General features: G+C 40.4%; 1 protein-coding gene across 1 annotated transcript; it reads left to right on the top strand.

Annotated features, from left to right (window-relative positions):
• The first annotated feature begins 1196 nt into the window (after nucleotides 1–1196).
• Nucleotides 1197–9760, top strand: yipf3 (Yip1 domain family, member 3). Its single transcript, XM_067420801.1, has 9 exons — nucleotides 1197–1480; nucleotides 2961–3170; nucleotides 5598–5704; nucleotides 5790–5835; nucleotides 5947–6039; nucleotides 6157–6288; nucleotides 7192–7305; nucleotides 7391–7514; nucleotides 9460–9760. Exons 1-9 carry the CDS (start codon nucleotides 1409–1411, stop codon nucleotides 9588–9590), a joined length of 1029 nt encoding a protein of 342 aa, XP_067276902.1. The 5' UTR covers nucleotides 1197–1408; the 3' UTR covers nucleotides 9591–9760.
• The last annotated feature ends 4575 nt before the right edge of the window (nucleotides 9761–14335 follow it).

The following is a 14335-nucleotide window of genomic DNA, read 5'->3' on the forward strand; positions in this document are numbered from 1 at the left end:
AAGCCATTTAGATAAAAACGATGGAACTAGATTTCGGATATTTGTTTTATTGTATATTTAATGTATTTATTTGACCATTTGTTTGTACTTTGTTTCTTGTTCTCATCGTATGCATATATAAATCAAAAATTGCCTTAAAAATGCACTGGTGATAGATGTTTTATATTCGTTTTGTTTAAACATTAGACCTGATTTTGTTTAAACCTTCTGTTTATTTTGCTATATATATATTTTACATGTTCAGATTATAAAGTAAAAGATCCAGTAAAAATCAGGTAATTTAAGCATGCCAAAGTAAACTTTAATCATATAAAATGTAATTTCCAAACACCAAAATTGTGGCCAGTGAAAATGCTGAGTGACTAGTAACTTTGGAAAACTACTTGCTATATATAGTGGCTAGCATGGTGGCTAGTGAGCAAAAAAGTTAATGTCAAGCCCTGTGGTCCATTTTACCGGTGGCAGGAAAAAACTGATGCATTGGGCGTTTTAAATATTGTGCATGAATGTTTTGCTATAATTAAATCTATTCAAAATAATTAGGCCTTATACCCACTTCGTTTGTATTAAATTCATATTTATTTTAAATTCTGAAAAGGAAGCAGATAGAAATAAAATGAAAAATAATATATATATATTTTTGTATTTTTCCATTATATGTACAATATGCATACACAAATCTACAACTCATTACCAATAGGAAAGCAAATAAATAAACAACAATAAATAAATAAATGAACTCAAATCAATTTATGCCAGGGGTAAAATTATAAGGTTTAAGTAAACAAAATAAAGTAACAGTCCCATTCGTCACACGACTTTTATTTTGACTTGACATACTGGTATGCTTGTCCGATGTTGACTTTTTAAAATGGCGACATTTTTCATCAATATGAATGCTTTTATTATTATGAAAGCCAAGGGTGTGTGTGTGTGTGTGTGTGTGTGTGTGTGTGTGTGTGTGTGTGTGTGTGTGTGTGTGTGTGCATAGGCTTATATATATATAAAGCCTAAAAAGCCTTGCTTCACAAAATCTTAAATGTATTAAATAAATAAAGTTTTTGGTTTGTTTGTGCTCTCCATAATATTAACTACATAGTTTTCTCATTCTTTCAGTACCACAGAAATAGAAAAGAGAAATGTATATGAAACAGACGGTAAGAAATGAAAATATTACAAGACTAACCCGGAAGTTTTGATCAGCGTTTAGAGGAAGTAGCGTCACAAATCTCGTCGTCATCACGTCACGTTTTTGTCCCAGCGCTGTACAGCTGGCAAAACAATTCACACAAACCCTTTTAAACATTAAACTACAATGAGCGCCAGAATCAAACTATAGATTGTAACGTCTCGATATTCTAGCAGCTGAAGTTTCTGCTTATGTTCTTGTACCCGTTTGTGCAAAACAATGTCGGCATCACAAGGAAGCAAAAACACGAACACGGAACCATGGGGAGGTTTTGATGACAACATTATCCAGGTAATTCAGCTCTGCTTAATACAGTCACATTAACACGGTTACCCGATAAACAAGACATTTGCTTTTTCTGGCCTCACTGTTGTGGTTGTGCTATTATAGGATCTCGCTTACTAAACATACTCATGAACCAAAGGTGCTTGAAATACAATGAGCTAAACTGTGATGTAAACCCTTCTGTACAGGTTAGTATAAGTGGAGAGAGATGATTGTCATGTTGTTGTTATTGACATGTTCAGAAACATGCTATTAGCTTGGTATATGCACAAATAACCATGATATTACTATTGTACCATGTCCAAACACATTATTGCAGTTCAGTTTACACAATCATTTGCCACCCCTTATACACTTTCCCTATACAGTACCAGTCAAGAGGTTGTTTTGTTCTTGAAAGTATTCTCGTAGTCTTTTGCTCACCCACCAAGGCTGTATTTATTTGATCATTTGTACAATATTATTACATTTTAAAATATACATATCAATATAAAGTGTAATTTATTTCTGTGATCAAAGCTGAATTTATCATCTTTACTCCAGTCTTCAGTGTCACATGATCCTTCAGAAATAATTCTCATATGAGGATTTGATGCCCTATATATATATATATATATAAATAACGGAAGTTTGGGCACACTTTTTGTAATGTTTTTGAAAGAAGTTGCTTCTGCCCATCAAGCCTGTATTTATTTGATCAAAAATACAGAAAAAAATGTAATATTGTGATATATTATTACAATTTAAAATACTTGGTTTTCAATTTATTATACTTTAAATGATCATTTATTTCTGTGATGCAGAACAACAATAATATATTGTAACAACAGTATACACTACTGTTTAGTATTTTGGGGTCAGTCATTTTTTTTCTTTCTTTTTTTGAAATAAATCAATAATTTTATTCAGCAAGGATGTGTTAAATTGATAAAAATTGATAGTAAAGGAGATTTATATTATTTTAAAATATGTTTTTATTTTGAATAAATGCAGTTCTTTTGAACCTTTTATTCATCAAATATATACGACGACAGAACTGTCTCCAGCACTCATAATGAATCCTCATCTGAGAATAATTTCTGAAGGATCATGATCACTGAAGACTGGAGGGACTGTCCTGAACATTCAGCTCTGATCACAGAAATAAATCAGCATTTAAAGTATAATAAATTGAAAACCAAATAATATTTTAAATTGTAATAATATATCACAATATTAAAAAAAAATCTGTATTTTTGATCAAATAAATGCAGGCTTAATGAGCAGAAGAAACTTCTTTCAAAAACATTACAAATAGTAATGTGTCCAAACTTTTGGCCTGTACTTATTTCAGTCAATCTTAATGTTTCCAAACGTTTGGCCAGCACTATATTTGCAGTATTCAGAAAACTTTAGCAAATAAAAATGAACGTTCCTTCAACTCAGTTTTTTACTAAATTTGAATGAGACTTTGTGAGGTGCCTTTGTGTCCCGTGACTGACCCCAGGGCAGCGGCTCGGCAGTGGTGGACATGGAGAACATGGACGACACGTCGGGCTCCAGCTTTGAGGACATGGGGGAGATGCATCAGCGGATGAAGGAGGAGGAGGAGGTGACAGAAGAGGCAGCGGCCACGGAGGAGGACAGCGGAGAATATGGGGAGTTCCTCGGGATGAAGGGCCTGAAGGGGCAGCTGGGCAGACAGGTGGCTGATGAGGTGAGGGATAGCAACTTGTTTGACATGCGAGACCCTGTTTACACCTGGTATTAAAGGGATAGTTCACCCAAAAATTCAATTATCCCATAATTTAATCACCCTCAAGTCATCCTAGGTGATATGATAGCCTATGACTCTTCTCTCAGACGAATACAATCAGAGTTATATTAAAATATGTGAAGGGGAGCACAACATTTTACACCATCCATCCATTATAAAAGTCCTCCACACGGCTCCAGGAGTTAAAGGGTTAGTTCACCCAAAAATGAAATGTCTGTCATTAACTCCTCTCCCTAATGTCGTTCCACACCCGTAAGACCTCCGTTCATCTTCACACACAGTTTAAGATATTTTATATTTAGTCTGAGAGGGTATGCAAGTGTATGCACACTATACTGTCCATGTCCAGAAAGGGAATAAAAACATCATCACAGTAGTCCATATGAGACATCAGTGGGTTAATTAGAGTCTCTTGAAGCATCCAAAATACATTTGGGTCCAAAAATAACAAAAACTACGACTTTATTCAGCATTGGCTTCTCTTCCGGGTATGTTTTCAATCGTTCACGACTGTGCAGTCTCGCTCAGACCATAAACGAAGCTCGAGCGCACCAGATAACACGTCAGCAACACTGCGGAGGATTGAAAACAGACCCGGATATAATATAGAATATAAAATAAAATATTTTCCTTGACGTCACGCATAGGATTCTGAAGCGTAAAGTAGGGTCGAGCTGGTGGTCGCCATCTTAGCAGCGCGTCACTCCTGGATAACAGAAAATGGGCAGAGAGGCGGGACGTGGGCGGAGCTTAGGTGATGCGATGACTAACAGACAGCAGACAAACGACAATCCACCTGTCACTCAAAGTGGCCACGCCCTTAATTATGCAGAACTTTAAAGGGGGGGTGAAACACTCAGTTTCAGTCAATCTCATGTCAGTCTTGAGTACCTATAGAGTAGTATTGCATCCTTCATATCGTCAAAAGTCTTTAGAAGTATTATATTCAATAATATAATAAAGAAAGATAGGATGTTCCGAGTCTTTCCGGAAAAAACTGAGCGGCTGGAGGCGTATCGTGTGGGCGGAGCTAAAGAATGGCGAGAGCGCAGCTGTTGCACGAGAGCGTCTGAAAGCTGACATCCTCAAGCGTGGAGAAGAAAACGTTACCCTAATAAACCATGACTATCAATCAGATTCAGCTAATACAGATATGATCCAGAATCAGATCCGGAGGCTGAAATAAATTGAACAGGAGAAACAGCAGCAGCAGGACGTCCGTCTCTGTGGTATGGACTGTATTTAGTGGCCTGTCAACATTTGTGTGTGTTTACTCGCAGTTTATGAGGACATGATTCGGTTTATGGACTATTGTATGCGACTAAACCTTAGCAGTAGCAAGCAGAACGGTTTAGCACGTCAGACTAGTGTAACGTTATACAGAGAACAGCAATGGAGTCCGTTAGCGCATTTGACTGACGAAGCACGCTTTGTGTGAACGTCCCCTAGGTTTATGTTTGGGGTGGTTCAATAAACAGACAGACACCTATAGTGGTCAGCTAAACAAATGTATTTAGACACACACCATAGATCGCATGCTCCATTGATAAATTAACTATATATGATCGTGTCGTTTACTGATGTTTACTCACGCGACGATAGCCAACAACAGACATCTGAAGCAGTTTTACTCACCGGCTGCTTCCAAAGCACGACCGAACCTTTATCGCTGGGACCGCGCCATCAAAAACACACTTCTTTGGTGATGTTGTTGATTTGGTGAAGTCCTGTGACAGCAATGAGAGCAGAGTTTATGGGTGTTCATTTGACCCCCTCATAGTCATCATGAAGGGTAAAATTAGCCGTATAGACCAAAACCACAAATAGTACCAGGCTGTAAACATGTTTTTTTCTGCTGTAAAGTTGGGCATTTTAACATGAGGCTCAATGAGATTCTGCTCCTTCTGGAGCCGCTCTAGTGGCCGATGGAGGAATTGTAGTTTAAGTCACTTCCTCATTGGCTTCAACAGAAACTGGGGGAGGTTGCAGCTTGGTAGAGACTCAGGAACTATTGAAGAGAACTATGCAACGCAAAAACTCGATTTTAATTAATGCATCCCTCACTATGCGATCTCACTGAAGGGACCGAAAGTGGATAAAAGAGGTGGATTAAAGCCCTAGGTGTAAACAGGAATGAGTCTCCCTCGTCTATTTGTGATCCGATTGACCAAAACCCATCTGAATATCAGGCGTAAACAGAGCCTGATTCACATGTACATGAAATGAGGTAGAATATCTGAGCTGCTTTTTTCCATTCAACAAATGTGGATAATTTATACTGAACAAACCTCTTCCTGTCTAACTTACGTTTTTCTGTTGAGCTGTATATAGCGAAGATTGTTACTAATATAGCTTATATCTCCACAGGTATGGCAGGCAGGAAAGCGACAGGCCTCAAAAGCGTTCAATCTCTACGCCAATATTGACATTCTCCGGCCGTACTTCGATGTGGAACCTATTCAAGTCAGAAACAGGTCAGATGCATGTCAAGCAGAGCTTTCACATTATCTACAGCAGCTTCACTGCTTCAGACTCAATGAACCAACTCTTAATCCACAGGCTGGTCGAATCCTTGATCCCAGTCCGAATGATCAACTTTCCACAGGTAAGGCATTCGATCATTTTAGCACATTTTATGTCATTTTGAGCAGTTTGGAAGCCAAAAGTGGGCACATTATGAGCTCTTTTTGCCTTATTTTCTCTCTTCTTTACCCAGAAAGTTGCAGGAGAGCTGTATGGACCGATGATGCTGGTGTTCTCACTGGTGGCTATTCTGCTGCATGGCATGAAGACGTCAGGAACCGTCATTGTAAGCAATGCACCATACATTTGTCAGTGAGAAATTGAATCCAAAATGAAAGTCCATGCAGGCGTTCTTCATCAGCCGTGTCTCTCGCTCTTGCCTGGTGTTTGTTTGCTGAAACAGCGAGAGGGAACGCTGATGGGCACGGCCATTGGAACCTGTTTTGGATACTGGCTGGGAATGTCCTCCTTCATCTACTTCATTGCTTACCTGTGCAACGCTCAGATTACCATGCTGCAGATGCTGTCTTTGCTAGTAAGTCGCTCACATTCAGAGCTGGACAAAGTACACAAATTACTTACTTACTTGAATAAAAGTAACAGTACTGCCGGTCAAATATTACTCCGTTACAAGTGAAAGTTGTAAAAACTGATTTTTACTTGAGTAAAAGTACAGAAGTATTTGTTTTCAAAAGTACTTCAGTATCAAAAGTAAAAAAAAATTATGTCAGCGCATTATTTTATTATAGTTGTATAAATGCACATTATGCCATCATGGTTTAAGCCAGTCAGTGACGCTCCATCTGACACACTAGCATACGACTAACTTAAACTCATTTAAATACTTGTAGAAAAGTTACAAAGCTCTTTATAAAGCTGCTGTCACTTTAAGACCAAACGCACGGAACCAATACACTGATACACATCTGATATTCTCACACTGTTCACCTTCACTGAAGACAGAATCAACTTTGTTTATGTGAATACTCGCCGTAATGAGCATTTGGACATCCGTCTTCTTCCATTTTGCTCTAAACTATAAATCAGTGTTTAATAAATGCTGTGAAATCATTGAACTTCACGAGACTCTACAAGAGTGATTCCTGAAAGGCTTTCAGCAAAAACCCAAACACCTTTTAAAGAAGAAAAAAATCATCCACTGACTTTCAAAGCTGCGACAGAAACGACTTTCGACTTCGAGGACCTTGATAGAAATGTAGTGGAGTAAAGAGGACGATATTTGTCTTTCAGATAGAGTGAAGTTAAAGTCATAAGTTTACAGAAAAAATAATACTCAAGTAAAGTACAGATACTCAAGTAAATGTGCTTAGTTGCTGTCCACATTCCCCTTGAAGAGATTACATGATGTGCCAGTTGGCACTGAGGCTGTTTAGTTTATGATGTGTTATGGAGTGTGTCTTATTATCTCTGTGTTCAGGGCTATGGTCTCTTTGGCCACTGTGTGGTCCTTTTCATCACTTACAACGTCCACTTCCACTCGCTCTTCTACATTCTCTGGCTGGTGATCGGAGGACTCGCTACTCTACGCATGGTAAAGCAAACAGAACAAAGGCCAAAATGATGCCTGTCTGTATTAGATGTGTGTGGTCACCGGTGTGTGTGTGTGTTGCTGTCAGGTGGCTGTGCTGATCTCCCGAACTGTCGGTCAGACCCCTCGCCTCATCCTCTGCGGATCACTGGCTGCTCTTCACATGCTCTTTCTGCTCTACCTGCACTTTGCTTACCATAAGATGGTTGAAGGTAAGACACGAGTCTGAGAACAAGTAGACTAGGGCTGTCAAAATCTCTCAAAAATGAAGTTCGAATATTCCCTCTAAAAAAACACCACTATTCGAACATCTGGTTGCACATTTTGTCAATGCATTATGTCAATAACAGGACGAATTAATACAAAGAGACATAACTACTTGTATAGGTAGTCTATTTAAGATTAAACATATTTGACAACGGATTACTGACACAAAAACAAGAAAAACAACTAATGACCTCACGCTCTTCACTGCAAAAAATGCTCTTCTTACTTAGTATTTTTGTCTTGTTTCTAGTCTAAATATCTAAAAATTCTTATTTTAAGAAACATTTACTTGCCAAGTAAAAATGATTGTCTTGTTTTGGAAAAAAATATCTCAAGATTAAGAGAGTTTTTGCTTAAAATAAGATAAATAATCTGCCAATGGGGTAAGAAAAATAATGTTGTTGGATGCCGCCGAAAAGGAACACTAAAAGCCCTTCTTACACCAACCCCTACCCAACAAATGCTTTTATTAAGATTAAACATTTCGTTAGGCACTTTATTTCCACATTTAGAACATTTTCTTAATTTTTATTTAAAGTAAAGGCCTTTCTGATGTGATTTGTGATGAGAAAAGAGAGAAGAGCGAGCTCTGCAAAAGGCGGATTCGAACCCGGGTTGATCATGTCAAAACAATGACCCATTAGCCGTACGCTTTACTGATCACGCCACTGGGGACGTTGAATTATGAGCGTTTTTTATTTTATTTATCGTTTGGCACAGCCAGGCATCGTTAGGCAGAGCTATTCACACTTAGTGTGAATAGATACTCCGTTAAATGAAAGGGTTAAAATTGTCATTAATTCCTGTCTCATGTCGTTCGACACCCATAAGACCTTTGTTCATCTTCAGAACACACATGAAGATATTTTTATACTTTATTTCTCACTTGGTACCTGATGATTTAGGGTGCGTTCACACTTGTCATGTTTGGTTTGATTAAAACGATTGCTCGTTTAGTGCGGTTCATTTGAACATATGTGAACGCTGCCATCCGAACCCTGGAGTGCACCAAACAAGCGGACCGAGAGCGCTAAAAGATGGGTCTCGGTCCGCTTCCAAACGGACTCTGGTGCGGTTCGATTGATATATGAACGCAACACGGACCAAAGACATGTAAACAACCCAAAAACAGGAAGTGATGTCACAAGATGCGACGCATAGTCAGCTGATTTGACGACACGCCATCGTGTATTAAATGAGTAACGTTAACGTTAGAGGGCAAACGTAGAGCAACGAGGAAGAGCCTCATCAATATTGGGTCCGACGAGCATGTTTCGAAAATAATAGAAAAAACGCACAAATAGCAGACCTGGTTCTTCTCATCAGAGGACCTGTTGCCCATCAGTCGGTACAGACGACCTGCCGTCTCTCTTCTGCACAACGGAGGAAATCCTGCTGCTGTTTTGAATGTTTTGAACATTTCATGAGCTCTTCATGAGTTCTCAGCTGGTAAAAATAATGCCATATGTACACGCATAAAATGATGGTGTTTAATCCGGCACACAGCGTTGTTTTGAATGTTCGGTAAGCGAGATATACGTCATATAAGCCGACCAATCAGGTTGTGAGCGTCTCCCTGTGCCTTTGGTTCGGTAACTTTAGGTACGCTGTTAAAAATGCAGTGTGAGCGCTAAGCGGACCAGGACTATGTTTTGTTTTTGTTTTTTGGTCCAGACCAAACGAACCGAACTACAAGTGTGAACTTAGATGTTTCGCAGCACACAACGCACGTGCTCTTTAGTGTTTGTGGCGTGTTCAAGTGAAGCTTTTTTTTGTTAACCCAGACAACACGATCGCCGCTAGTTCTGTGACGTTGTCTTGGCGTGTCACGCTCAGGGCCTTCTCAGACCTTACTGCTGTTTTGTCATTGTTGTGTTTTCCTGTTTGCAGGTATTCTGGATACTTTGGAAGGACCCAACATTCCTCCCATCCAGAGAGTGGCCAGAGATGTTCCCGTTGTTGCCAATGCTGTTGTGAATGCAACCATCAAGTCAATATCTGCAATTGTACAGTCAGAGTGATCATATATTGGGCTTCTGGGTTGGTCACACAGTACAGTGAGGCTGGTGTGTGTGTGTATATATATAGGGTCAGGGCAAAACTACATAATGGGGCACCTTCAGTCTGAGCTCAGTTGGACTCTGTATACTGTTCCTGACGCTGTCAAACGGGCATAAAAAGAAGGCTTCACTTCATTAATATGAGACTTTGGCACACTATCCCATTCACTGTATGCTTGTCTTTATTATTTCTGTTGCTAAGAGTAATCATACCTATGACCTGCTAATATTAGAATGATTCATGTGGATTGCTTAAGGATCCTGATATTAATAACTGAAGTTATTCCTCAAAATGTTTTGTTAAACCCAGCTGGATGTGCAGCGATTGTCCTCTTAATTACGGAGACGGCTAATGACGTCACACAACACGTCTGCTTTTAGATCTTCACAGTTGAAAAGGAAGTCTTCATCAAGATTAAAGAGGCCTGTCTCGGTCGGAAGGCAACATGTGTTGATACAGAAATGCGATGATATTTTATTTTAAGATGAGAAGGGTTGTTATGGTGCATGCAGTCTTGTATGTGTTTCAGTGATTCCTGCTGTTTAAAGCTCTGGCTGGGTGTGAGGGTTTTCTGTGCTCTCTCATTATGTTGTCTTTTACACGTGAGCTTATTTAAAGGGTTCTTTTAAAGAGAAAATAAACAAACGCTGTTGTCCTTGTTTGTGATCAGAAGCGTCATGTTTGATACAGTTCATGAGTTTTTCTGTCTCATTTTATAAAAGCAATAAGGTACTCGAGGCTAGTGCTGTATCACGAATAAGTCACTCAGCCGGATCACTCAGAGCCACTAGTGGCCCCCAAGAGCACATCAAATGACAGGTTGATCTTTGTTTTTTGTGCTAGATTATGTTAATGTACTATGGTAATTATACAAAAATGCTATGTTAAAGAGATAGTTCACCCAAAAATGAAAATGACCCCATGATTTACTCGCCCTCAAGTCCTCCTATGCAGAGGTGGACAAAGTACACAACTGTATTACTTGAGTTACAGTACTACTGGTCAAATATTACTCCGTTACAAGTGAAAGTTGTAAGAATAGATTTTTTACTCAAGTACTGAAGTATTTGTTTTCAAAAGTACTTAAGTATAAAAGTAAATTTCCTTTTTTATGCCAATGCATTATTTTATTATAGTTGTATAAATGCACATTATGCCATCATGGTTTAAGCCAGTCAGTGACGCTCCATCTGACATACTAGCATACGACTAACTTAAACTCATTTAAATACTTGTAGAAAAGTTACAAAGCTCTTTATAAAGCTGCTGTCACTTTAAGGCCGAATGCACGGATCCAATACACTGATACACATCTGATATTCTCCCAACTTTACTCTTCTCTTTCTCCCAGACGTTTATATTGTTATTATTGTATAAGACATGCACCAAGTGTATGCCAACTAAACTAATCTTGATTTTTAAACTGAAGTATACTGTCAAAGTATGGCTATAGGTGCACACACTTGTGCCTAAGAACCGTCTTCTTCCATTTTGCTATGAACTGATGAGTGTTCAAAATAAGAGTGATTCCTGACAGACCGTCTGAAACAACAACACCAAAAAAAACTTTTAAAGATAGAAAAAATCATCCTCCGACTTTCAGAGCTGCTGCAGAAACGACTTTCGACCTTGAAAGAAATGTAGAGGAGTAAAAAGTATGATATTTGTCTTTCAAATGTAGTGACGTAAAAGTACAAGTATCCAGAAAAAATTATACTCCAGTAAAGTACAGATACTCAAAAAGTGTACTTAAGTAGAGCACTCAAGTTAATGAGCTGAGTTACTGTCCAGCTCTGCTCCTATGCGTGTATGACATTCTTCTCTCAGACGAACACAATCAGAGTTATAAAATCAAAGTTATCAAAGTTAAAAAATGTCCTGGATCTTCCAGGCTTTATAATGGCAGTGACTTGTTGGGTCATTAGCGAGTCCATAAAAGTACATCCATCATAAAAGTTGAAAAAAAAATTAATCATCCATAAAATATCTACGATTGGATTTAGTTTTCGCAATTTGGATTAAATTGATAAAATCTCATGAGTCCTGATAAATGCATTTTAAACTATTTCTGAAGTGCTTATAAAGACCACTGCTTTCTCAGATCCTGTAATTATACAGCCCCTGCAGTGAATAATCGACTGCTGAGCCATTGATAAACTAAGTCAGCACCGCCGCCATGAGATGCAGGTCCTCCAGAAGCTGAGAGAGAACCACATGTACCTCAAGTTGGAGAAATGTGAGTACCACACCCCATCTGTCCAGTTCCCTGGATACATCATTGACCACTGAGGTATCCAGATGGACCAGAGGAAGGTGGACACCATTCACAACTGGCCCCAATCTACAACTATCACCAAATCTTACCGTTGATTCATCCAGTTTTATAGGCCCTGTCCCAAATGGCACACTTCATGTGCACTTTCGGTCTTGTGGACAATGGCCGCTGCGTACGCGAGTCCACGAGACCGAAGGGTGTCCTATTTGTCATTTTACGTATCAGAAGTGTGCTCACGAGTGGCCGTTATACGCCCTCGATGAACACTTCTGCCGGGCCCACACAGGTGCGAGCTACGCAGAGGACTTCTTCCCGGTAGTCAAAGCGGCATTACGTTGTGAAAGTGCGGACTCAGAGGAAGACCGTGAGGGTTTAGGGTGCCATTTGGGACAGGGCCATAGTCTCCTCAGCTCACCTCTAGCCTCACTCCTCCAAAACCGGCCCTAATCTCGGTCCTGGAAACTGCTCCAATCCTGGTCCCATTCGTGGTAGAAGTCGATACATCCATTACAGGGATTGGAGCAGTGTTGTCCGATCGGCAGGGTGAGCCTCCTCGACTCCATCCATGCACCTTCTACTCTAAGAAGCTCTTAGATTTGATTTGATTTCTTCTCTAAGAAATCGTGAGTTGCTTGCCCTCAAGCTTGCCTTGGAGGAATGGAGACATTGGTTGAAGGCAGCGCAGAATCACATCTAAGTGGTTATTGATTGCTGGAACTTGGAGAACCTCCAAGATCCCAAGAGACTCAATCCTAGATTAGCCCGTCAGGCTCTTTTCTTCAAACGGTTTGACTTCATCGTAATGAACCGGACTCCAATCCTCCTGATCCTGTTCTCACCTGTTCTCATCGGACCTGCTCCGCCGGGGGTTATACGTACCATCCATCTGTCCCTTATGGAGCGCATACATCTCCAGGCTCTGGACACCCAGGCAGCCAGCGAACCCTCTCGCTCTTAAAAGATCGCGACTGGTGGCCCAATATGAGCCAGGAGATCTTCCGGTATGTCAAGGGCTGCTCGGTCTGTGCCATTTCCAACACAGGTAAGTTGGTACCCTGACCAATACCTGACGTCAATTAAAGGGAGTTAATTAAATTGACCGACCTCCCTTCATCTAACCATCTTACCTGCATCTGTCATCATCGACATATTCTCAAAAGCCTGCAAGCAGATCCCTATCATGGGCTAACCCTGAGTCTAAAACACAGACTCAGAACCAGGCAGTCAGACTGAAGGAGTAGCATGCCTAAACCCAGGGAGAGCGCACTGTGCTAAAGACTAATGACCCTTTCTGTTCAGACATTTACCCTTTTCATCACGGATAAAGTGAACCATCCTGGGACCGCTAGGAGCGAAAGACACCCTTGAAGCATTTAAAGGGGCGGTTTCATGCGATTTGCCTTGTTTAACTTTAGTTATTGTGTAGTGTCGCTGCTTGAGCATAAACAGTATCTGCAAAGTTACAGCACTGAAAGTTCACTGCAAATGGAGATATTGTCTTTTAAAGTTCCGGCAGTTTATTGCCTACAAAAAATGGGTTGGTGACATCATAAACCCTCGCTAGTCTCCGCAGATGTGACTTCTGCCCGTAATTGGAAGGGGCGTGGCCTTTCCGGCAACCTGTGCTTGTCACTTCAGCCAATCAAAATACAGGAAACTACATTTGACCATCTGACCAATCTAAGACCATTGCGTTTTTCAGAGGGATGGGCTTCATAGAAGCAGGAAGCAAACGAGCCATTCAAAGCACAGAGGAGACAGCGGTGTGGAATAAAGGGAGAATAAAAGAAAAGTACGCAGTTTAAAAAAAAAGAAGTATTAAGACATGTTATACTGCGCCCCATAAACACAACCAAGCCTAGAAAAACACCACAGAACCACCGCTTTAAGAGCCAGGCAGGCAGACCGAGGGAATGGCCTGCCTAAGCCGAGAGAGAGTGCATTGTGTGCAGGCTGAGACTTCCAGTAATGGATATGCTAAATTCTAACATCCACCCTTTCAGTGCAGGATAGGCATCCTGGGGAGGATGACCCAGCTGGGTAACGAATCAAGCTCAGACACCCCTGGACGACATTCCTCCATAATAAAGTCTGAAAAGTCAGTTGTCAGAATCCTCCATGCTCACTGATGTCCCCCTCCAGCCCAGGAAGGGTGGCTCATTCCCCCGCCTGGAGAGCACTGTCGAGTAAAGGTTGGACTACCTAGAGAAAAAAAAACAGACCAGTGTGTTGTCAAAGACTCTGAAACGCGGAAGTACTAAGGTCGGCCTGGAGGACTCGCACTCCCTCCTCAGAGCGGTTGTCTGTGGTGCCGTTTGTTATTCTACATTACCTGGTCGAATGTAGCTTGTGACATGCTAGGGGCAGAACACTTCCTAATTGACATGACCTCTGTGGGCAGTGTGTCAATTGAGACGTCTCTCTCCATTC

This window comes from Pseudorasbora parva, chromosome 17 (genome assembly GCF_024679245.1).
Source record: "Pseudorasbora parva isolate DD20220531a chromosome 17, ASM2467924v1, whole genome shotgun sequence".
Lineage (NCBI taxonomy): Eukaryota > Metazoa > Chordata > Actinopteri > Cypriniformes > Gobionidae > Pseudorasbora > Pseudorasbora parva.

Coding starts and splice junctions, on each gene's coding strand:
- yipf3 (XM_067420801.1), top strand. CDS start 1,409: ATGTCGGCATCACAAGGAAGCAAAAACACGAACACGGAACCATGGGGA. Junction 6,289..7,191: donor TGCAGATGCTGTCTTTGCTA/GTAAGTCGCTCA, acceptor CTCTGTGTTCAG/GGCTATGGTCTCTTTGGCCA. Junction 7,515..9,459: donor TTACCATAAGATGGTTGAAG/GTAAGACACGAG, acceptor TCCTGTTTGCAG/GTATTCTGGATACTTTGGAA.